The sequence below is a fragment of the Equus asinus genome, chromosome 2, assembly GCF_041296235.1.
Source record: "Equus asinus isolate D_3611 breed Donkey chromosome 2, EquAss-T2T_v2, whole genome shotgun sequence".
NCBI lineage: Eukaryota > Metazoa > Chordata > Mammalia > Perissodactyla > Equidae > Equus > Equus asinus.
The window spans coordinates 10,000,317-10,026,405 of NC_091791.1; the positions used below are offsets into that span (position 1 = coordinate 10,000,317).

Here is a 26,089-nt window from a genome sequence, read left to right on the forward strand (position 1 = left end):
AATTGTTCTTCTGAGCCTCATAATAAATGGAAATGCTGACCATTACAATTTTAGGGAAAACTTAAAAATGAAAATGTATTTAAAGTTTATATTTGCTTTCCTGAATACTTCACTATTGCTAGTTTATACAAAAAAGTGACCTTAAATAGTGATTTAATATTTTTTTTAATATTTTTATTTTCTGGAATAATATTTTTTAATATTATTCTGGAACTTTTTTGTTTTGTAATAGTTGCTCTCCTTTGGTGAAAAGCAGTGTGTGTTCATCAGTAAAGTTGTCGTACACTTGAAGCCAGTTTCAGCAAATTCTTCAACAAACTCTCAGGCTCTAGGATCAAGGATAGACCTTGACAGGGTCCAAACCATCATGGAGTCCATGGGGTCTAAGTTATCACCTGGAGCTCAGCAACTGATAAATATGGTTAGATTGCAGCAGCAGGTAAGTAGAAATGGATTTCTTTTCAGATACCATTAAAAATGTCAAAATAATAGCTTTTTATAAGGACATGTAGCGACTTAAATGTTTTGTTTGAAATTTTACTCTTGATTTATTTTTGTTTACTTTTATAAAATAGCATTTGGTACACCTACTCTCTTACAAAATATTTTTGTTACAGATCTTCACAATTTCCCATGAATTCACTCACTCTTTCATTCAGCAAGTGTTTATTCGGCACCTTCTCAGTGAATAAGGCACTGTTTTGAGCATGTTAAAAGGTTCAAAGATCATCTGTCAATAGCCTGTCTTTAATGATCTCTATGGTCTCATTTTATCTAGGCCTTTAAAGAAGAAGTGTGGGATTAGGCAAGTAAATTTGGAGAGATGCAGTTTGAGAGAGAGAAAATAGTATGGATTAAATCTTCAGTACTAGAAGAAATAGGATATAGCTAGGAGATGAATAGAAGTTCATTTTTCTTAAGTGAAGAAGTGATAAAGTTTAAAGTAGATTGGGACTGGATCATAGAGGGCTTTGAATGCTATTTTTAAAAGTTTGTAGGTGTTTTTGACCTACATTTTAAGAAATTCCAATTCACTGTTATGTGTAAGATGGATCAGAAGGAGAGATGAATCAGTAGAAAGGGAGACTATAAGGAGAGCAGCTACATGTTCTTTCCCTCATCCAGATGAAAGTTAAAGAGGGTCTAAAAGTGGACATAGTAACATGATGGTGGATTGAGAGGTGCTAAAACAATGGAGTGATTAGGACTTGACAACTAAGTTAATACTGATATTACGAGAGAAAAATAGTGTCAGACGTGAAATTGCAGTTTTGAATATGGCAATACCAATAATATAATGTAAGTGGAACCCAAGGGAGGAGGCTACTTTGGGAAAAAGGAGTTTAATATGGGGAAAATTGAGTTCCAGATGTGAATAAAACATTACCTTGGATGATGTGAGCATTTGGAAACAGGATTGGGGGTGGTGGAATGGAAGGGAAGTTTGAGAGATGAGAGATGTACCCCTAGGAGATGATAAGGAAAGTGGTGAGAGAAGATGCTGGAGCAAGGAAGAAAGATCCTCAGAGCAGCTACATTTGGTAAGAATATAGGGAGAGGAAAAAGGAACCAGAAGAGTGGAAGACAGCTGTGTGATAAAGTAGCAAGAGAAAAGATTTGTCAGGAGACCTGAATTCAAGTTCTGCTGCTGACATTATTAGTTCTGTCTTACTTGGCATTACTTCATCTTTTTGAGGAATTTCTTCATGTTTATGATCTAAATGATAATACTGCTAAGATCATAGGATTAATGTGAACGTTTGAAAGAAATAGTACAAATGAAAAACTCATGTAACTTTGTGAGATTTACCAATATTAATTAAGTACAAATATCGTTGAAGCAGTGGGCAGATATAGGAGAGTTGATGATGATTATGGAAACCATGGAAAGGAGAGTTTCAAAAAGAACAAGGTCCATACTTTTTTTCTTTTGATGAGGAAGATTCACCCTGAGCTAACGTCTGTGCCAGTCTTCCTCTATTTTGTATGTGGGTTGCTGCCACAGCATGGCTGCTGATGAATAGTGTAGGTCTGCACCCAGGATCCAAACCTGGGCCGCCAAAGCGGAGTGTGCCAAACTTAACCACTAGGCCATGGGGCCAGACCCCATACTTTTCTTTCTCTGGTACCATTATCTCATCTCATTACCTCAGGAGGTTCCTAACTGGTCCTCCTGCTCCACTGCAATCCGTTCTCCACAGAGCAACCAGAATGATCTCAAAGGGTAAATCAGACTTGCCCTTCCCCTGTGTAAAGCCCCCTGTTGCTTCCCATCACACTCAGAATTAGTCTAGATTCCTTACCCTGGCATCTAAGATCTGGGTCCTCCTTGCCTTCTCAACCTCATCTCCCACCACACTTCTAGATGCCTTGCTATAGACATTCAGGTGTGTGTATTCCCTGCTTATCCAAATGTGTTCCCACCTCAGGCCCTTCACACCCTCAACTGTTCTCTTTCACCAGAATCCCTTTCCCCAGACCTTGGCATAGCTGGCTTTTTCTTTCTATTCAGATTTCAGCTTAAATGTTACATGCTTAATGAGACCCTCTCCAACCACTCAGTTTAAGTTAGCCTTTCCCTCCAAATCTATATATTTTCATCAGAGCCTTCTTGGCTATTTTTGTATCTCATTAAGATATAAACTTCACGCAAACAGGGACCTGGTCTGTCTTGTTTATAGCTCCAAATAAATATACAATATATATTCCCCTTGAATTATCAACTAAGTACTCCTTGGAGATTTTCAGGATATCAGTTTGAATAATGATGAGATGGAAATCAGATTTTGAGGAATTAGGTTGTAAATGGGTAGTTGGAATGGGGAAGTATCCCGCGTAAAATGGATTTGTTTCAAGAATGATAGAGATAATGAGCCTGCCTCGGAATCCTTTGGAATGTTTATAAAGTGCAGATGCCTGGCCCTCACCAATGATCTGCAACCCAGAGGGTGGGATCCAGGAATCAGTATTTTAGATAGGCATCCCCCAGGGAGTCTTAGGCATAGTGTAGTTTAAGAACAAATGTTTGAGGGGAAGAATCCAGTGGAGATAGAGATTGAAAATGTAAAAACAAGAAGAAATTAGTTTTTTGCACGAGATTTTGGCAACATTAGAGGAGGTTAATGAGTTAAATAAAATCAATTCATGGACTGATTTTTATGTTTTAAAAACTTAACTTTGGGAAAAAAAGTAACATGGATAGTAGTTTTTTTTGCCATGTCTTTAAGTTGTTTTTGGTTTAATTCCAGAAGTGTAATACATTTTCTTTGCCATGAATTTCAATCAATTCAGAAGTGTGTTAAGTAAATCGTAAAAGTGCTTTCCCAGCTTTCAATGTATTCCCCAGCTTGGTGTGTATCCTTCTAGAGTCTTCTATGCATATAGAAACACTACAAGTCCTCCCACCCAACATATGTGTTATAACTTGCTTTCCCCACATACACACTAAATAATTGCATATGGGAAAATTTGGGGAACACCCTGGGGAAGAAAGGTGATACAGTTCAATCTTCTTTTCAACATGCTAATAAAAGACTTCTTAGTGGGGAGGCTGTATTTGTGGAATGATTCTTACAGCGTATACCTGGTCCTCTAGGACTGCTTATTGTTAACAAACCAGGAATCCATGGAAAGTCTCCCTGAAAATGTCATGTACGCTGTGTAAGTATTTGTTGAGTATCAGGTAGGGATGTTCCATGATCAGTACTGCTCCTTCTGTGGAAGTGCTGTAACCACACACGTTGTTTGGAACCTTCATAGATTAATTTGGGCAGGACCTGTCCTGAAGGGGAAAGAAAGGACCTGGGGAGCTGCCTTACAAGCCCTGGACCTCTCCCTGCTTCACCTGTGCCTTGTGATTAGCTATTTTCTTGAAAGTTTTGTTCAAGTTATTTCTTATTTCCTTGTATTGGAAGTTCAGGTTTGCTGGCTTTGATTTGTTTTTGCTTTAGCAATTTAGAATAATTGAATAGTTGTTCTGTATCAAAGTGCCTAGCATATAGTTAGCATTTAATGTCATCTGAATGAAGGGATGTGCCCCATTTTCTCAAAGAAAATATATTCAGTTATTCAAGATTTACACTGTTTACTTTTATCACCTTTGGAATAAAAATCTTTTTTCTTCCTTTTTCAAGGTGATAATTATTTGTATTTTTATAATAAAACAAGTTAGTCTTTTCAGAAATCCTACAAGATGTTCAGAGATAAACGCTTAATTTTTCAGAAATCTAGGGATATATGTGCACATCTATGAACTTATGTGTCCACACATATACATAGTTCTTTACATATTCATATATAAGTATATGGACATAATTCTACATAAATGCTTTCATGTTCTTTTAGGCTGCTCTATAACCATTTTCCACATAACACATGACACAGACCCTAGGCAATAAGTATATATAAATTATTTTATACATATTCCTCTGCCTACTTTCAAGCGGGTTTGATGTGCCTTGCCAGGCAACATAACACAGCAAAGAAAATTAAGAATTAAATAGAATCAAATGAAAGGAAGCAGAAGAATGGCCACAAGCAGCTAAAGTTGGTTCATTTACTGTACTGCCACATAGACTCACTTGTGAATTTCTTGATATTTAATACCAAGAAAAAAAAATCACCTTAAGAGCTTTCATCTGAGAAAAATATGACTAATTTTTATAATCAGTGAATTTCTTATAAATAATCAAAATATTATGATGTATTAGAAAAGAAAAACTCCCATAGCAAATACCTTATTTGCATTTGGATTTTTCTGTTTAAAATTTCTGCAAAATTTAATTGTCACGTACAATTTTGACATTGATTCCACTGTAAATATGATTGCTAGTTGTGTAGAATTTTCAGTTTTCTATCATAAAGTTTTTTTGCAGTATTTATACCAGTGCCAAAAATCATTGAGCTTTGCCATTATGATTGAGTAAAGCTCCTTTCCTCCAAGTTGTCTAATTTTAAAATTTTGTATATATGATTGTATATAGTTCTTCATCTTCTAGGAATAATTTAAAGTTTACTTGAAACTTGCATTCAATAGAAGAAGATAACATTTCTTTATAAAGAGCATTCCTCCAAAGTGCCATTCAGTAAAAGAAGTTCCATGGGGACTCTCCTGCTCCCACCCCACCGGCTTTCCTGGCTCTCATTATTCCCCTTTCCTGCTTTATCTTTCCTTAAAGTAATTATCACCATCTTCATCTACATGTTGTATTGTCTGTTTGTCTTTGTTGTCTCACTCAGCCTGCTCCCTTAGAATATAGGGTCCACAGATCAACAATTTTTGTTTTGTTCAGTGTCTTGTTTCCAGTGCCTGAAACAGTGCCTCACACAAAGTAGATTTCTGGTAAATATTTGTTGAATGAATGAATTTTGGACTGACTTAATCCAGGAATCATTTTTTTTAATATCTGAAAAATATATGGACTGAGTTTCTTTGGCTAATCTTGTGTAATACTCTTCTCAGTCTCTCTCATTAGATGTTGAGCAACAATGAGTATAAGACGATATCCCCCTATAAGAATCCCTAGTAGAGTTCTATGTTTGGAATTTAGGATAGAGCCATATAATTAACAGTTAGCTAGACTATATAGAGGTAGTTTTGCTTTTCTCTTGTGGAAAAATTGAAGAGCATAACAAGAACATGCACACCTGTATAGGAGACACTGTAACCTCCTCTCAAAAGTGACCCAGAATCTTCTCAGAAAATAACATAGCATAGCCAGTTGAGTTGAGGCAACAAAACATCACCTATTATCCTACAAATTATTAAAGCAGACATAGCCAAAAAGTAGCTCATTTTCATCAGTGAAAATGTCACATATGTACCCATAGAACATCTGGTGTATCCTCCATGAAAACTAGTTGCAAAAGATATCCTTAGGTTGGCTTACCATTTGTGAAAGTTGACAGATGATATTTAATTCTATGAAAATTATTATTGTGACTCAGTTGAGAATACTACATTTTATTACTATAAATTAAGGGGGCCTCTGTAGTAGAAACATTAAAATATGCCAGTGCAATTTTACTAAGTATGCTAGTATGTATTTTAATATTTTCTTAGGAAAAACAACAGTGAAACGATTAAACGCCCTGACTCTGGGGGCTGGCCCCATGGCCGAGTAGTTAAGTTCGCGTGCTCCGCTGCAGGTGGCCCGGTGTTTCGTTGGTTTGAATCCTGGGCACGGACATGGCACTGCTCATCAGACCACGCTGAGGCAGCATCCCACATACCACAACTAGAAGGACCCACAACGAAGAATATACAACTATGTACCGGGGGGCTTTGGGGAGAAAAAAGAAAAAAATAAAATCTTTGGGGAAAAAAAAAAAAAGCCCTGACTCTGGAGTTAGGTGGCCTGGGTTCATGTCCCAGTTCTGCCACTTACTAGCTGTGTTACCATGACCAAGTACCTTTAGCCTTGGTCTCCTCAACTTAATTTTTGGATAATCATTGTGGCCTGCTTTATACAAATGTTTTGAGGATCAGATGAGTGAGTGCACATTGCCTAACTCTAAATTACTCCAAAAGTTAGCTGTTATTATTATTAACAGTACTAGTAACATTTCTGTATTTACCTTGCTTAGAATTGTATTCCCATTGGAGAGCAGCTTCAGTCGGTTTTGGGAAATACTGGACACAAGCATATGATTGACCTACAATCATCGTCTACTTCAGGAGCCTTCAGCAAGTCATCGTCCACACCTTTTCCTTTTAGAACTGGATTGACATCTGGAAATGTGCCTGAAAACTTAAAAGCTTACATTGATAAAAGTACGCAGCCACTTGGTGGAGGAAATATTACAAACCTTGAAGAGCGTAAAATTGTGCTGCAAAACCATTCTCTTCTTGAGAATGATCTTAAAGATGCAGTATCTTCTTTCCTATCAAAGAAAGCAAGTGACAACTCAAATATACCAAATTCTGAGCTGCTGCCTTTTCTCCAGAATTTATGTAGTCAAGTTAATCATCTCCGTGTGGGACATAACACCAAGTGGCCGGAAAACATCACCAAGCCTGGGGAAGGCGTTGGTGTTGCGTAAGTATTTATTTTAAGAAAATGTGGTTTAGATTTGGTACATAGGAGAATCAACTGGAAGAAAACAAGTTTGTTTCAGTAACTACTGCCTGAAAATGTTTCCAGAGATAATTTTAGGAGCTTTTACATTTTACCATTAACACTTAGAGGAAGTACATATTCTACAGAGTAGAATGGATTGCTTTGAAAGAAGTAGCTAAAACTGGTGATGTTGACCACTTCTCAAGCATTTTATGGAAGGGGTACAAGTGTACAAAAGAAGTTGGAGTAGAAAGTTATCTGTGAGAATGAAGAGGGAGTGCAGGAACAGTACTATGTACATTTTTTCCCTGATTTTACTAAATGAGCCATTGTAATGGATTTTCTTTGTAGATCATGTTTGACCTGGCTAATTTTAGAATTATCAAAACATTTTTTTTTTTAAAGATTGGCAGCTGAGCTAACAACTGTTGGCAATCTTTTCTTTTTTCTGCTTTTTCTCTCCAAATCTCCCCAGTTCATGGTTGTATATTTTAGTTGTGGGTCCTTCTAGTTGAGGCATGTGGGATGCTGCCTCAGCGTGGCCTAATGAGGGGTGCCATGCCCGTGCCCAGGATCCGAACTGGCGAAACCTTGGACCATCGAAGCGGAGAGCACAAACTTAACCACTTGGCCGTGGGGCGGCCCCCAGAGTCATCAAAACATTTTTAAGCTCATAATTATTTGTAGGTTACAGGCCCTTATTCCCTGATCTCATAATTCCAATTTTTTGGCAATCCTGGTTTGATTGAGGGATGGCTAAGTATTTAGTATATTCCCCATCCTTTATGTAGATGTAATGTGTCATAATATTGTACTAGACTGGAATTCTGAACTCCAGTCATAGTCCTGGCTTAACTATTTTGCCTTACTGTTTAAATCTTTTGGCTTAGATTTTTTTTTTTTATTGAGTTCATAATAGGTTACATCAATGTGAGATTTCAGTTGTACATTATTTCTTGTGTCACCACATAAGTGCTCCTCTTCATCCCCTGTGCCCCCTTCCCCTGGTAACCACTGAACTGCTTTCTTTGTCCCTGTATTTGTTCATATTCCACATATGTGTGAAATCATCTGGTATTTGTCTTTCTCAGTCTGGCTTATTTTGCTTAGCATAATTCCCTCCAGGTCCTTCCATGTTGTTGCAAATGGGATGAATTTGTCTTTTTTTCTGGCTGAGTAATATTCCATTCTATATATATACACCACATCTTTATCCAATCATCAGTCACTGGGCACTTGGATTGTTTCCATGTCTTGGCTATTGTGAATACTGCTGCGATGAACGTAGGGGTGCATATGTCACTTTGGATTGTTGATTCCAAGTTGTTTGAGTAGATACTCAGTAGTGGGATACCTGAGTGATATGGTAGTTCTGTTTTTAGTATTTTGAGGAATCTCCATACTGTTTTCCATAGTGGCTGCATCAGTTTGCATTCCCACCAGCAGTGTATGAGGGTTCCCGTCTCTCCACACCCTCTCCAATATTTGTTATTTTTAGTCTTAGTGATTATAGACATTTTAACAGGGGTAAGGTGGTATCTTAGTGTAGTTTTGATTTGCATTTCCCTGATGATTAGTGACGTTGAACATCTTTTCATGTGTTTATTGGCCATCTGTATATCTTCTTTGGAAAACTGTCTGTTCATATCCTCTGCCCATTTTTTGATCAGGCTGTTTGTTTTCTTATTGTTCAGATGTGTGAGTTCCTTATGGAGATTAACCCCTTGTCAGATATATGATTTGCAAATATTTTCTCCCAGTTGGTGGGTTGTCTCTTTGTTTTGATCTTAGTTTCTTTTGCTTTGCAGAAGCTCTTTAGTCTGATGAACTCCCGCTTGTTTATTTTTTCTTTTGTTTCCCTTGTCTGAGAAGACATGGTATTTGAAAAGATCCTTTTTAGTTCAATGTCAAAGGGTATACTACCTGTATTTTCTTCCAGGAGTTTTATAGTTTTAGGACTTATCAAGTCTTTGATCCATTTTGAGTTTATTTTTGTGTATGGCGTGAGATGATGGTGTGCCTTCATTCTTTTGCATGTGGCTGTCCAGGTTTCCCAACACCATTTATTGAAGAGACTGTCTTTTCTCCATCATATGTTCTTGGCACCTTTGTCCAAGATTAGCTGTCTCTAGATGTGCAGTTTTATTTCTGGGCTTTCAGTTCTGTTCCATTGATGTGTGTGCCTCTTTTTGTACCAGTACCATGCTGTTTTGATCACTATGGCTTTGTAGTACATTTTGAAGTCAGGGATTGTGATGCCTCCAGCTTTGTTGTTTTTTCTCAGGATTGCTTTAGCAGTTTGGGGTCTTTGGTTGCCCCACATGAATTTTAGGATCCTTTGTTCTATTTCCATGAAGAATGTCATTGGGATTGCAGTGAATCTGTAGATTGCTTTGGGTAGTATGGACATTTTAACTATGTTTATTCTTCCGATCCATGTGCATGGAATCTCTTTCCACCTCTTTATGTCATTATCAGTTTCTTTCAATAATGTCTTATAGTCTTCATTGTGTAAATCCTTCACGTCCTTAGTTAAATTTATTCCTAGGTACTTTATTCTTTTAGTTGCAATTGTAAATGGAATTGTATTCTTGAGTTCTCTTTCTGTAAGTTCGTTATTAGAGTACAGAAAAGCAACTGATTTTTGTAAATTGATTTTGGACCCTGCAACTTTACTGTAGTTGTTAATTATTTCTTAGTTTTCCAATGGATTCTTTGGGGTTTTCTATATGTAAGATCATGTCATCTGCAAACAGCAAGAGTTTCACGTCTTCTCTCCCTATTTGGATTCCTTTTATTCCTTTCTCTTGCCTAATTGCTCTGGCCAAAACCTCCAGTACTATGTTGAAGAAGAGTGGTGAGAGTAGGCACCCTTGTCTTGTTACTGTTCTCAGAGGGAAGGCGTTCAGTTTTTGCCTATTGAGTCTGATGTTGGCTGTGGTTTTGTCATATATGGCCTTTATTATGTTGAGGTAATTTCCTTCTATCCCCATTTTGTTAAGAGTTTTTATCAAAAATGGCTGTTGGGTCTTGTCAAATCCTGTCTCTGCATCTATTGAGATGATCATGTGCTTTTTATTCCTCAATTTGTTTTTGTAGTATATGACATTGATTGATTTGCGGATGTTGCACCGTCCCTGTGTCCCTGGTATAAATCCCACTTGATCACGATGTATGATCTTTTTGGTGTATTGCTGAATTTAAGTTACCAAAATTTTGTTGAGGATTTTTCCATCTATGTTCATCAATGATATCAGCCTGTAGTTTTCCTTTTTTGTGTTGTCCTTGTCAGGCTTTGGTATCAGAGTGATGTTGGCCTTGTAGAATGTGTTAGGAAGTGTTCCATCTTCCCTGATAATTTGGAATTGATGGAGAAGGATAGAAATTAAATCCTCTCTGAAAGTTTGGTAGAATTCCCCAGGGAAGCTGTCTGGTCCTGGGGTTTCATTGTTTGGGATGCTTTTGATTACTGTTTCAATCTCTTTCCTTGTGATTGGTCTATTCAGATTGTCTGCTTCTTCTTGATTTAGCTTTGGGAGGTTGTAAGAGTCTAAGAATCTATCCATTTGCTCTAGAGTATCCATTTTGTTGGCATATAGTTTTTTGCAGTATTCTCTTATAATCTGTAGTGTTTCTGTGGTGTCTGTTGTTATTTCTCCTCTTTCATTTCTAATTTTGTTTATCTGAGCTTTCTCTTTTTTTCTTTGTAAGTCTGACTAGGGGTTTGTCAATTTTCTTTATCTTCTCAAAGAACCAGGTCTTTGTTTCATTGATCCTTTCTACTGCCTTTTTTGTTTCAATAGCATTTATTTCTACTGTGATTTTTATTATTTCTCTCCTTCTACTGACTGTGGGCTTTGTTTGTTGTTCTTTTTCTAATTCTGTTAGGTATAACTTGAGGTTGCTTATTTGGGATTTTTCTTAATTGTTAAAATGTGCCTGTATTGCGATGAATTTCCCTCTTAATAGGCTTTTGCTGCATCTCATATGAGCTGGTATGGGATGTTATCATTTTCATTTGTCTCCAGATATTTTTTGATTTCTCCTTTAATTTCTTCAGTGATCCCTTGCTTGTTCAATAGCATGTTGTTTAGTCTCCACATCTTTGTCCCTCTCTTAGCTTTTCTCTTGTAATTAATTTTTAGCTTTATAGCATTGTGATCAGAAACGATGCTTGTTATTATTTCAATTTTCTTAAATTTATTGAGGCTTGCCTTGTTTCCAAACATATGGTCTATCCTTGAGAATGTTCCGTGTGCGCTTGAGAAGAATGTGTATTCTGCTGTTTTGGGATAGAGTGTTCTATATATGTCTATTGAGTCCAACTGGTCTAGCTTTTCATTTAATTTCACTGTTTCCTTGTTGATGTTCTGTCTGGATGATCTATCCATTGATGTGAGTGGAGTGTTGAGGTCCCCTGCTATTATTGTGTTATTATTAATATCTTCTTTTAGGTTTGTTAATAGTTGCTTTATGAACTTTGGTGCTCCTGTGTTGGGTGCATAGATACTTATGTGTTCTTTTTTATTGATGGAGTGTCCCTTTGATCATTATATACTGCCCCTCATTGTCCCTCTTTGCCTGTCTTATCTTGAAGTCTACTTTGTCTGATATAAGCATGGCAAGGCCTGCTTTCTTTTGTTTCCCATCAGCTTAGAGTATCTTCCATCCTTTCACTATGAGCCTGTTTTTATCATTGGAGCTGAGATGTGTTTTCTGGAGGCAGCATATTGTTGGGTCTTGTTCTTTAATCCATCTCACCACTCTGTGTCTTTTTATTGGAGAATTCAATCCATTTGTGTTTAAGGTGATTATTGATGTTTGAGGGCTTAATGCTGTCATTTTATCACTCATTTTCCTGTTTTCCTGCATTTCCTTTGTTTCTCATCCTGTTTATTCTGGTCTACCAATTGAGTTACGTAGTTTTTTATGTTGTTTCTTTGTTTTCCCCTTATTTATTATTGTGTCTCTCCTCTGCTTTTTTGTTTAGTGGTTACCCTAGGTTTGTGTTCAGAATCTCGTGTATAAGATAGTACATTTTCTGATGACCTCTTCTTTCCTTAGTCTAAACCAATTCAGTCCCTTCCTCATACTCTCCTAAGTTGTTTTTCTTGTATTTTAGTCTATCTTGTGTTGTGAGTTTGTAGTTAAAATGACAGGATTATCTTTGTTTTTGGTGTTTTCCTTCCCTTTAGCTTAATGCTATAGTTGAATATTTGCTATCCTATTCTCATTCTGTCCTATTTATCTACTTACTCTGTGTTTTGTGACCCTTTCTGCCTTTTTTTCCCCCAGGTATGAGGGCCTTCTTGAGGATTTCTTGTAGGGGGATCTTGTGGCTACAAAGTCCCTTACCTTTTGTTTATCTGGGAAAGTTCTTATTTCTCCATCATATCTGAAGGATATTGTTGCTGGATAGAATATTCTTGGCTGAAAATTTTTGTCTTTTAAAGATTTGAATATGTCATTCCACCTTCTCCTATCATGTAAGCTTTCTGCAGGGAAATCCACTGAAAGTCTGATAGGGGTTCCTTTGTAGGTTATTTTCTTCTGCCTTGCTGCCCAATGTCTTTCTTTTTCTTTTTCTTTTTCTTTTTTTTGCTGAGAAAGATTCGCCCTGAGCTAACATCTGTTGCCAATCTTCCTCTTTTTTTCCCTCCCCAAAGCCACAGTACATAGTTGTATATCCCAGTTGTAAGTCATTCTAGTTCCTCCATGTGGGATGCCACCACAGCATGGCTTCATGAGCAGTGTGTAGGTCCATGCCCAGGATCAAAACCTCAGGCCACTGAAGCAGAGCATGTGAACTTAACTACTCAGCCACAGCGCCGGCTCCCTCCCCCCAGTGTCAAGTCTTACATGGTGAGAGTATTGAAGGCTATGTAGTATTGGCAAAGGGACAGACACGCAGATCCATGGAACATAATAGAGCACCCAGAATGGCCCCACACAAGTATGGCCAACTGATTTTTGACAAAGGTGCAATACAGTGGAGGATTGTCTTTTAAACACCTGGTACTGGAGCAATTGGCTATCCAAAGGGCAAAAGGTGAACTGTGACCCGAATCCTCATACCTTATACAAAAATTAACTCAAAACGGATCATGGACTTAACTGTAAAGCATAAAGCTATAAAACTTCTATAATAACATATAGAAGAAAATCTTTGGGATCTAAGACTAGGAAAAGATTCCTTAGATGTGACACCAAAAGCAGGATAATTGAAAATTTGATATATCAGACCCCATCAAAATTTAAAACTTTTGCCCTGTGAAAGATCCTGTTAAGATTAAAATTACAAACTGAGAGAAAATATTTTCAGCAACCCCAGTCTTTAAGGGAGGGAGCAAAGATCTCTCTTACCCCGTTCTAGCTCCTCCAAGGGGGACTCCAGCCTCTCCGCCCTCCATCGTTTGGCTGCTGTGGGTCTCTGGGGATTCCTGTGCTATTAGGATATTTTTTGTTGGAATGTGGTTGCTCCTTTTTGGTGTATATTGGAGGGGAGAGAGTCCTGGGCAAGTTCACTGCGCCATGACGCTGACGTCACTCTAAAGTGGGAGAAAATATTTTCAAATTACAAATCCAACAGAGGGCTTATATTTAAAACATAGAAATAACTCTCAAAACTCAACATTAAAAAAAGATCCATTTAGAAGATGGGCAAAAGACATCATAAAGAGACATTTTACCAAAGCAGATACACATATAGCAAATAAGCACATGAAAAGATGATCAACATGGACTTCATGGCTATGAAGGAAATGCATATTAAAACCACAACAAGAAGGGCTGGCCTTGTGGCCTTGTGGTTAAATTTGACATGCTCTGCTTTGCTGGCCCAGGTTCAGTTCCCAGGCGCAGACCTATGTCACTCATCAGTGACGATGCTGTGGTGGCTACCCACATACAAAATAGAGGAAGATTGACACAGATGTTACCTCAGGGAGAATCTTCCTCAAGCAAAAAGAGGAAGATTGGCAACAGATGTTACATTTGGGCAAATCTTCCTCAGCAAAAAAAAAGAACACAAGATACTACTACTCACTTATTCAAATAGCTAAAATAAAATGTCTTATAAAAGGTAACAATATTAAATGCTGATGAGGATCTGCAGAAACTGGATCTCTCATACATTGCTGGTGGGAATGTAAAATGGGACAGCCACTCTACAAATATTTGGCAGTTTCTTGAAAACTAAATATAGAGTTACCGTGTGACCCAGCAGTCGTACTCCTGGGCATTTATCCCAGAGAAATGAAAACTTACGTCCATACAAAAACCTGTACATGGTTGTTCATAGAAGCTTTGTATGTAATAGCCAAAAACTGGAAACAACCGAAATATCAAAAACAGATGAATGGTTAAACAAACTGTGGTATATCCATATCACAGGAGGCTAATCAGCAATAAAAAGCAACTGTTGATATACACAACAACTTGGATGGCTCTCAAGGGCATTATGCTGAGTGACAAAAGAGAATCTCGGGGTCATAGACTGTATGGTTCCATTTGTACAACATTCTTGACACAAATTATAGAGATGGAGACCATATTAGTGGTTGGCAGGCATTAGGGATGGAGCAGATTAGAGGAGTAAATGTGACCATAAAGGGTAGCAGGAGGCAGATCTTTGTAGTTAAGGAACAGTTCTGCGTGTTGATTGTGGCGATGATAACGTGAATTTGTTTGCATGTGATAAAATGGGATACACACACTGTACTAGCATCAATTTCTGGGTTTTGATATTATACCGTCGTTAGGTAAGATGGGACCATTGGGACCATTGGGTGAAGGGTACTAGGGAACTCTGGTAATCTTTACAACTTCCTGTGAATCTATATTACTTGAAAATAAAGAGTTTTTAAAAACCCTCCCTCATATATTCTAGAGTAGTGGTTCTCAAGCTTTTTCGTCAAATAATTGAGGACTCTAAAGAACCTTTATTTATGTGTTATAGAAAAATATTTATTTGTTCAAAAGTAATTACAGTAAACCCATTATATAGTAACATGACAATTTTTATGAAAAAATATGTTTTCTAAAAATAAACTTTAGTGAGAATGGTATTGTTTTAAATTTATGCAAATCTGTATTAGGTTTCAGTTGCATTCTACTATGCGTTCTCCTATATGTTGCATTGTAGCGTGTTTAATCAATAGCTAGAAAGACCACAGTAGAAGTGCTGAGAGCAAACTGAGTTAATCTCTGAGAAAAATATTTATTTACACACTAAACCTACTACCTTAGGAAATTCTAGGAAACAGAAGAATACACAGCCACACATTCTATTAGTCCTCAGAGCAATAACATTACACATTGTATAGCCTCTGGAAAATGTCATTGTATGTTCAGGAGAATATGAGGATGAGAAGTTTAAGTAACGGTATTATTATAAAATTACTTTTGGCCTCTCGGAAGCCCTGAGAAAGTCATGGAGACCCCAGGGGTTTGTGGACTACACTCTGAAATTCAGTGTCCTAGTGTTCATTCATCGTGAACTTTAGAAACTGGCGTACTTTTTATTTTTACTTTCTTTTGCCCATTCCAGCTACATTCATTTTTAAATGTTTTCGTAGTAGGTTAGAAAAGAACCTTTCGGTACTTTAGTCACGTTGCGTGGATGAAAAACGACAAGACTGTTTAAATTGTAGGGTTGCTTGGGGATGTCCTTGGAAGACATACATGAGACTGAAATTCGGCAAGACCGGTTTTGATTTGGAGCTCAGAATCAAAAAGACCCTTTCTAAAGACTTGTTCTTTGAGGGTAGAAATTGTATCATCTTCACTTGTATATTCTCATGTCAATTGTTTGCTTAAATGTTTAGCGAATTAAGGAAATAAGAATGCTTTGGGCATTCAGGATTGTGGGTGCCTGTTGTGCATGTATTTTAGAACCTGGAAGTGTGTCGTAAGGAGATAGAGCACAGTTGTGGAGACAAACGTCAGCAATGTGTGTTGACTGCTTGTAGTATAGTTTGGTTGTTTGGGGTATAATATTAGAGATAATGATTACTTTTACATTTATTTTTAGAATGGAAGAGCAACCTGTTTGCTCCTACTTGGAAAAGATTCTTTCTAAAAATATGGAACTGATGGAGAAGAAACTTATGGACCACATCGATCAGCAAATGTATAAACTCCAGGAGCACATAGATAATAAGATTGCTTTGTTAATGGACTTGCTGCAAAATCCCCACTCCCCAGGCACTGGGACGCCTCTAAGACATTATGACTCTGGAGAAAGACTTTCAAATGGAGAAAGATAAGTGCTCAACATGTACAGTGTGCTAAGATATTTATTACATATTTATTACAAGGCGAAAACCCCAAAAAACTTTATGAAAAGCAAGTATTTAATGTCCTTTGAAGGATCACCATTTACTTACAGAAAGTGACCTCCATGTAAATTTTTCTGCATTTATTGTCGTAATCTAGTACTGTACACTAAGAATTAACATGATATCATCATAAGTTATTTTTGTTTGCAATATTTTTCACTTTTATAAGAAATTTATGTGTCTTTCTGTGTTTAAGTGTTTAAAATTTTTAAGAGTTTCTAATGCAATTCATTAGTTTGTATTGTATATGTGTTTGAAGTACTGTTTTAATTTATACAAATAACTTATAGGGGTATGAAAAGAATGATGAGTATTTGATTTGTTTTTATAGTTGATTGTTCTTGGAAAATTGGGTACTTAAGACTTGCATCCTTTAATTTCAGATCACCAAATTACATTTTATGTTGTTTATTTTGGATAAAAAACTAGATGTGATGTTCGGCATGTGTAAAATTAGTTTACTTTGAGATCATTAATTTTTATGTCCTGTCACATTGTAGCTATAGATAGGAAAGTACAAATCAGAACTGCCTGATTCCTTGTTAGGATTACTACTTTAGATTTAGTGTTTGATGTAAAACGAGAGAAGTCATCTTGTTTTATCTCAATACACCCAGAAAGTGTAACTCTCCTTTTCTGAGCCAGTACTTCTCTCCAGAGCCCTCTCTGGTGTGTTGAAAGTGTGGGCTGCTGAGGTTCTGCACTGAAGGATTAAGGCATCTGAGCCAAGGAGATTGCAGTGCTCTCTGGCCGACTTCATTTTCAGAAATTACAACTATTGGATGTGTGTTGAAGGGTGATATATTTGCATCTAAAAAATAAATGCATCCAGTGTGGAAACTACTTGTCTTAAATAAATAGAAATATTTTCTTTTCATCTAATATTTGTTTAAGATGAAAAAGGATGTTTTACACTCATTTAACATTTTGGCAAATTTTGTTCTTTAAAGTGAGAACTAATATAATGTTTGTTCATTTATGAATCACTCTGACAGCAGTGACGTGAGGACCTGTCTGTCACTTTTATCAGGCTTTTCCTAATTTATTCCGAACATATGTAGACATTAGGTAGCATTTATTTCAGCACTCAGGAGAAATGTGTCTCAAAGCTGAAACCTTTCTTTAATAGACAGCTTCTGATAGTTGTGGTCTGTTCTTTTAGTCACAAACTCCGTGTAGTTATAACTAGAAGACGTAAGCTATGTTTTACAAAGTGATGAAAATAAATATAGTATTCACGATTATAGTACTAGAAATAATTCAGATCTTTAATTCCTGGTCTTCCATTTCTTAATTTTTCCATGTTAATGAAGACCTAAATTACATTTTATATACGTTAGAAATTCATAGGTATTGATTTTCTTATATTTATAAATTGCTATACATATATATGTAATTTTATTTCTTTTTAAAGATTGGCACCTGAGCCAACAACTGTTGCCAATATTTTTTTTTTTCTGCTTATTCTTCCCAAACCCCCTAGTACATTGCTGTGTATTTTTAGTTGTGGGTCCTTCTAGTTGTGGCATATGGGATGCTGCCTCAGCACGGCCTGATGAGTGGTGCCATGTCCGTGCCCAGCATCCGAACCAGCAATACCTTGGGCCGCCAAAGCAGAGTGTGCGAGCTTAACCACTCAGCCACGGGGCCGGCCCCACAAGTTATGCATTTTAATTTCCACAGTTTCTCCTTTGAGTATTATTCCATCTCCCTCTTTTCCATGGGTGGCATGTTGAGGTTTTCATCCCTCTTTCATCACTGGATATTCAGTCTTTTTAGTGCAGGGCAGAGAGTGTGCATGCTGCTGCCACATGTCTCAAAGTGTGGCTGCACAAACTACCATTGGAAGCTCTTTCTCACTTAGCCCCAGCCTAGCTTTCCAGTCTCATCGGCCACTGCTGCACGACCTGCTGTTTCAGCCTGGTCCTGTGTCTCCACTGATTCCCACCTCTCCCTACCCAAGTCACGCTGTTGTTCAAAGTTCAGCTGAGATGCAGCCTTCATGAAGCTGCCCTTGGTCCCTCCCTTCCCCAGTAGAAGGCAAGCAGCTGGACAAATGAACATGAAGAAACAACACTGAAGGCTCTTTTTAGGGGATGTAAAGTGATTTAGATTGGCTAAAGCATAGGCTGCATGTCAGGGAGTGGCTGGAGGTAAGGCTTGAAAGGGTGCCCTGGGTCTGCCTTGGGAAAACCTTGACTGCTCCACTCCAGAGATTTGTTAGCACCAAGGAATCAGAGTTTAAGCAGAAGAGTGACATGGTCAGCTCTGGCCCTTGGAAAAAAAACCAGATGGAGCTTTCCTCATGAACCCATTTGCAGAAATGCTTGGCACCCTGCTTTGGGCTGCAGTGGAATTTAGGTACTGTGAATGCAGATTCAGGTAACAGCTGATTGCCCGACAAATTAGGTCAGTGTTTCTCATCATTTTCTCTCCAATCTTTGTCAGAATCACCTGGGGAACTTGGTAAACAAGTTCTACAGCCCCAACCCAGATCTGATGATTCAGACCAGAGGGAGGAGCCATGCCTGAATAGGCATTTCAGAACATCTCGAGGTTGTTATTAAACAGGCTGAACGTGGAGAGTTGGCCTTGGTCTCTAACACAGTACACCTCAACATGTAGCCATCTGATCAGCCTGATCCATCTGCCTCACCTGGGAGCTGGTTAGCAGGGCAAATCTATGGGCTTTACTTCAGAACCAATGAATCAGAATCTTGTGGGGCCTAGCAGATGCCGTTGGTGGAGGTTCCATCAAGAACTTGAATGTTTTCCCTTTCACAGCTTCCATGTGGATTAAGCCTGTGAACAGAACACACCTGTGGCTGGAGAAGAACCACTAGCAAAGGGGTCACCTGCTCAGACTGGTGTCACAGTTACAAAGTGGTAACATGTCTGTTCTCATCACAACCTCTCAAGCATTGACAGCCACCATCACCACCAACACCACTGTCAAATCCCACAGCATTCCTTATCTCTCAAGATGACATAGAGGAAGAACACAAAGGTAGACAAATCTGAAGTCTCCTTCCATCTTAGTGACTTCCTGCTGTAATTTTGGATGAGTGGTTTTCCCTTTCTTGACCTCAGCTTTCTCATCTGTAAAATGGGGATATCACAGCCTACTTCATTCTCTTGTACGATGTTTATAGTATTTTGAACATGATGCCCATAGCACAGGACTGGTATAATATAAGATATACAGTAAAGGTTAAATTTTCCTCCCCCTGTTTCTACTACCTTCTTAACAGCAAGAATGACATACATGTTTCTTAATATTATGACTATTCCAGTAAATTTGAAAGTCCCTCTTCTCTTCTAATCCTATCTTAGGCACTGAAGGGAAGTCAAAGTCAGGGATATTCAGTCAGTTACATCTAGCAGTGGTTCCTGAGGCCGGGTCGGGAACAAGCAGCATCAGCACCACCTGGGAACTTAGTTGAAATGCTGATTCTCAGGCGCCACCTCAGACATCCCTGAATCAGAAACTCTGGGGGTGGGGCCAGCCATCATGTTTCATCAAGCCCTCCAGCTGATGTGGATGCGTATTCAGTGTGAGAACTGCTGGTCTGTGTTTAAAAGCACAGGCTCTGGAGGCTGGCCCCATGGCCTAGTGGTTAAGTTCGGCATGCTCTGCTTTGGTGGCCCAGATTTGGTTCCCAGGTGTGAACCTATACCACTTATCAACAGCTATGTTGTGGCAGCAACTCAAATACAAAATAGTGGAAGATTGGCACAGGTGTTAGCTCAGGGCAAATCTTCCTCAGCAAAAGAAAAAAAGCACAGGCTCTGCAGCCAGACTGCATGGGTTCCCTCCTCAAACCCCAGTTGACACCCTCCAAAGGTGTCCTATAACAGGCATAAAAAAATGTGGGCTTTTTACTAGAGCTTTAAATACCCACAAGATTGTGTCCTTGGCTTATTTTTCCAACTCATCTCCTGCTCACTCTCCCTTCACGCTTCCCATTCCAGCCACAATGGCCGTTTTATTGTTCCTTGAACACACCAAACCCATTGCAGCCTAAGGATTCTGTCATTAATATTTTCTTGCCTGGAATACACCCCCTCACTTTGCTTCCTCCTTTCTTCCAGGCCTCTGCTGGAAGGTTCCCTCCTCAGAACGGCCTTCCTTGGCCATCCTAGCTGAATATTCCTCCCATCCCTGTGACTTCCATCAGCTATTTTCACTTCATTTTTCCTTTAACGATTCTTTTGTTATAACTTCCATCTCTTTGCTGGTATTTCTTGTTTTTTTTTTCTCCCCAAAGCCCCACAGTGCATGGTTGTCTATCCTAGTCAGAAGTCCTTCTAGTTCTATGTGAGCTGCCACCACAGCATGGCAGCCGACAGACAGGTGGTGTGGTTCTGCACCTGGGAATTGAACCCAGGCCCCCAAAGCAGTGAGAACGCTGAACTTTACCCGCTAACCATCAGGGCTGGCTCTCTTTGCTGGTGTTTCTTTATTCTCATTGTTTCAAGAAGATTTGTTATTAATTGTTGAAAACCTTATGATGGCTGCTTTAAATCCTGTTGGATGATTCCAACATTTGATTCATCTTGTTGGCATTAGTTCATGGTCTTTTCCCATTCAGGTGTTACTTCTCTGGTTCTTGTTCTGGCAAGTGACTTTCCATTGAATCTTGGATATTTTGACTATTATGTTGGGAGACTCTAGGTCCTATTATAATCTTTTATTTTATCAGGTAGTCACCCTGCTTGCATGCAGGTCCTGGCCTACTTTTGTGGGATGAGATTCCAGTGACAATTTACTATTCAGAGGCTTTGCAGTGCTATTTGATCTGCGTAGTTTCTCTGGTGCCACTGGGGCTCCCAGGTCCCCAAGAGTGCTGCCTGAAGGAGCAGAAGGAGATTCCCCAGGCTAGAACCACTTGGTGCATCCAGGTGAGAGAAGGGAATCTTTGGCCCATGGGAACAAAGATGCTTGTTATGGTGGGATCCCCTTTGGGCTGCCAACTGGCCACCCTGCTGTCTCTCAGTAGAGGAGAGGAGTCTTGGGACCACCAAGGGAACAGATCACTTCCCCTGGCCACTTATTGTCAGTGGGGCTCCCACACTGTCTACCTTGCTTCTGTTGCTGGGCTAGCCTGGGCTTGTCAGCAGGACCCACATTAAATCCAGGGGGGATGAACCCACCACCACCTTCTGATGCTGTATTCAGAGGTGGAAAACACCAGCCTTGGGCCACCTCCTTCTGTCCTGCTGCTATGTTGCTCATCCAGGCCTGGGGTCCCTAAGCAGTTTGCTTTCCTCTTTCCAACTTTCAGAGTTCTCCTTTGTTTGACTCCTGTTTTTCACAAGGGAGACAGTGATACTTCGCGGGGAGGAGCAGGGAGAAAAAAATCTAAGCCATCTTGTCTGCACTTGGAGTCTCCTCATTTTATGTTACTCGATTGGCTGAGTATAAGTACCTTAAAATCATACACACCTGACTAGAACAAGTACCCTATTCAACTTTCATTTATGTAACCCTTTTAACTATAAAGTATGAAAATCTTGCAATGTCAGTGAGCATATGTTTGAATCCTAGGAAATGGCTCCGTATTATTTTGCTGGATAGCTAAAACATAAAGTCTAACCAGTCTTCCGTAATTGAACTTGTAAGTGTAAGGGTATTTTTAGCTTCCTCACATGACTTTTTCTTTTATTTTTGAAATTGAAATCTTAAACCTGCTTTTGATTAGGAGTCAAATCCTGAAAATTAATATGAAGGAAAGAAGACTGAAAAAGGTAGACACTGAGAAGTAAGTGATTCAACATAGTGTTTGTGCTTCACAGGGGCTAAAAGTGCCTCACGTGGGACAGAATTCGGAACTCTGTGAGAGAGCCAGTGTCCAGAGAGTCGATGTCACACACCTGTGGCATAGAAGTTGGAGCTGGGCAGTGGCTGTGCTGCTAAAGTGAGCTCTTCAACCTTGGATCTTAATTCCTCTTCACAGGGCTGGTTGGATCCCTCTTTCTCAAATTACTGGTTTGATAAAATAGCCTGTTCCCTAATTTTTTTTCTTTTTTTTGCAGTTGACTTTCATGTGGATCTGGATGGTTTAACTGGTAAGTATACTTAGCAGCCGAATTGTTTACGTTTCCTTCCTGGCTCACTGTTCTCCAGTTTCAGTGTTAGATTAAGCAAAATGCTTATTTCAGACAAATTGGGTTTCCTGGGTGGCTTTTGGAGGAAGAATGGCAGAAAGGCCTGTGATCTCCTAGAGAGACAGAATGAGGGACAGGGGCTCCTATAATCTCCTTAAACCATGAGATGGCAGGAGTGTTTTCAGTTGGGAGAATTAAAAGCTTTTTTTCCTTAAAACACATCCGTCAAAAAATGGGTGTGCATATTCTCAGTATTGCACAGTATGACATTTTGAAAAAAGTTATTCCCATAAAATATTTTTTTTAAAGATTTTTTTTTTGATTGGCACCTGAACTAACAACTGTTGCCAGTCTCCTTTTTTTTTTTCTGCTTTATCTCCCCAAACCCCCCCATACATAGTTGTATATCTTAGTTGCAGGTCCTTCTAGTTGTGGGATGTGGGACGCCGCCTCAACGTGGCCTGACAAGTGGTGCCATGTCCACGCCCAGGATCCAAACCCTGGGCCGCCACAGTGGAGTGCATGAACTTAACTACTCGACCACGGAGCTGGCCCCTGCATAAAATATTTTTAAACTTGATAAACAGCAAGGGGTCAATCCCAACTCCATTGGTGCATATATTTCATGAGACCCAGGTGTTTGGGAACAAAACCATTTGCTCAAGTGCAGGCCTGTTTTTTACTTAAGATTGCACGTTACTGCCTGTGGAAGGGAAAAGATTCTTCCCAAATTCCTTCACTCTGGACTTCGCATTTCAGTCCCTTATAATCCACAAATAAGCCCTTTCCCCACCCTGGGCCAGCTTAAGATCCTAGGCTTCTCTGGAAAGATTCATTCATGGTTTACACCCATGGGGCTCTGCGGTTTGGGTTCATTCCTCCTCCGCTGAAGGAGGCATAGTGAGGGGGACCGGGTGGCTGTGTGGGGAGGGGCCACATTCACTGCCGCCTGCGTTTCTCTGCCCAGGTGGGTGTAAGATGTTTGACTTCACGATAATGATTGCCATCGGTTGCGGCTTACTGATCGTCGCTTTTGTGCTGATGGGTGTTATCATCTCTCTTTGCTGCACAATAGCCAACACACTGAAGTGAGTGACGTGGGTAAGAGTGAATAGCACCCCCCTCAAATGGGATTCCTGGGGCTCTCTGCTTGAGCAGGGCCATTCCTTGCCCTGTGGCCACACCCTGGGTGAGGTCGGGAACAGCAGGCAGGTTTGAAAAGGCAAAGTGGGTGCATAGAATCTTGGCTTCCTCCCCTTCTGGCTTGGGGCTGTGAGCTCATAAGCAGAGTGTTCTCAGCTGGTGGCTCTGTGTGTCACCACTGCTCTGCTGTCCCTTGACCTCGCTGAGGTGACCCTCAGCTGGTTAAATCAGTGCGGTGGCTGGGCCCTCCTGCTGCCCCAGGCTGCAGACGGGACTGTGGGCAAGGCAGCCTCGTGTTCATGCAGAGCACGGGCTGAATCCGTCTCCTCTGGCCTGAGCTGGGGAGCCCTCAGGGTGTCCTCTCACTCACTGCCATGGCCTTGGGGACAGGGAGGTGGGCCTGTAGGACTATGGGGAGTCTGAGCTGTGTGGAGATCCTGGGGGACACTTTACAAGGGGATGTAGATCAAACAAGAGATAATTAAACTGCGGGGAGAGGAACCTTCAAACATGGGAGAGGTTGGTTGTCAGAAGCGGCGATGTTCCTGTTCTGGGCGTGTTAAGCCTGGGAACTGGAAGGTAAATCCTGGGACCCGGGGGACAGCCGACTGTGGCACCGTCCCTGCCCTGCTCTGCACTTGGCGGGCCTGCAGTGATCAGCTGGGTGACCCGCCCCTGCAGTCCACTCTCCCTTATTTGCTGTAACCTGATCTTGGGCTGCCAGCAATCTTAGGAGAGGAGGGGATTAGACAGGGTTTAGGACAGGGCAGGGAGCCTTAATTTCAGGCTGGTGTCACGTGTTTGCTTGGGCCCAGCTTTGAACTTCCCAGATGCCCCTGACACTTGTAACAAACGGACTGAGAAGAAAAATTCTAATCCCGTGCTTGTGTGTGTATGTCTTTTCTTAAGAGCTCCAATGGTACCTGCTTGTTTGGCCTTAAAAAATAATCCAGCCATGGTCACCCAGGACAAGGTCGCCACAGCCATCACCACTGGGTCTTATCCCAACCTCCAATGCTGTGATGAGTGTCGCTTGTATGCCGACTTTGATTCCCTGCCACCGTGCTTCTGTGACGTAAACGAGGGACTCTGACTTGGGCGGGCACAAATATCCTCATGAGCAATATTTCTTAGTACAATGTTTTATTATTCAAGTCAAGTTCTATAGTGTTTAAATTATATTATATGCTATATAACATTATATTTATGTGCTTCTGAATAAATGTGCAATACTGAAAATAATCCTGCATCCAATGTTTTTATTGTTATTGTTGGTTATAAATGTACTTAAGTTTTTCTGTTACCTACTTTGAGTCTTGCAGCAACTAGCTTGCAATATTGTATTGCAAAATAAGAGTTAGAGTAGAAAATAAAAAGGAGGCATATAAACAATTTACAGGAAGGGATATCATTGTGCTAGATGCTTGAGATGAAACAATAAAAGCATTTGAAAACTAAGTTCAGACTGAAGCTTCACAGCAGCCTAGGCAAAAAGGGAAACTTGATGTCTCCAAATGAGACAAACTTTTCCCTAGAAAGTGCTAATTCTGCTTATATTTCATTACATGGAGTCCTATCTTTGAGACTCTCAAAAAACGGACGTCTTCCTTTTGGGTTTTACAAACACCCAGAATGAGCTTTCACACCTTCCCATGTGCTGACGCCTTGAGGGCACGCTGTCCATCCAGGCGTTCACGTTTCCAGAGCCTTGAGCACTAATTGCCTCTGAGGGAGCAGAGTGGAAGGAGCTGTGGGAGGGGCACAGAGATGGAAGCTGGGCCAAGTAAGGCGAGCCCACAGCCTCTCTCCCAGGAGCCTGGGATCCAGGCTGCTTTCTGCCACTGGAGATGCCATTTTGCAGGTATCCGGGTGTTTGCAACCACCTGACCCAGGTGTTAGTCACAGGCTGGGTAGTTGGCAAGGTAACTCGCCTGGGTGAAAGGCCTTGTGGGTGTGAATTACAGAGAATTCCCCACAGAGAGAAAGCAAGCCTCTGTCCCCGGATTGCATCACAAAGTTCAACTCACTGATTTTGAACACAGCTGCTGCTCATTCCTCCCTCACTCTCAACACTCCTGAGTAGTCATTAAATGCAGATTGTTATTTAGGATATAAAACGAAAAACAAAAACAAAAAACCAGCCTCTTCCCTAAATCATCTGCGCCTGAGTTTCTTTGTAGATCTTCTAGCTCAGAGCGAGAGCACAGCATCTGGCTCACAGAATTAGAGCAACTGGGATGGGGAACAAAACATTTCTGAGGGTTTGCAACGTTGGGTGGTAGAAGGGCCTGGACTTGGGTGGAGGGAATGGTGGGCAAAATCACAGAGCCAGGCCCTGGGTCCACCTCTGCCCTGACTTGCAGGAGTATGAAAGTCACTTCTTTTTTTTTTTTCTTTTTCTCCCAAATCCCCCCGGTACATAGTTGTGTATTTTTAGTTGTG

The 26,089-nt window shown here is 40.0% G+C and overlaps 1 protein-coding gene across 6 annotated transcripts in view; it reads left to right on the forward strand.

Moving 5' to 3' along the window:
* Positions 1-24,695, forward strand: part of LOC106826676 (ATPase PAAT) — a 29,408-nt gene extending 4,713 nt beyond the window's left edge. The window contains exons 4-10 of one of the 6 annotated variants that reach the window (XR_011493383.1): positions 233-439; positions 6,586-7,037; positions 16,090-19,403; positions 22,193-22,314; positions 22,433-22,465; positions 23,472-23,592; positions 24,557-24,695. Coding sequence is in view for 1 of the 6 variants with exons in the window: in XM_044749380.2 (XP_044605315.2) it covers positions 233-439; positions 6,586-7,037; positions 16,090-16,324 (894 nt within the window). In the remaining 5 variants the exon portion in view is untranslated. Of the gene's footprint in view, positions 1-232; positions 440-6,585; positions 7,038-16,089; positions 19,459-21,099; positions 22,466-23,471; positions 23,593-24,556 lie in introns of those variants that run through there. The other 5 variants (XR_011493379.1, XR_011493381.1, XR_011493382.1 and 2 more) reach the window with 5 other exon arrangements.
* Positions 24,696-26,089: the final 1,394 nt, after the last annotated feature.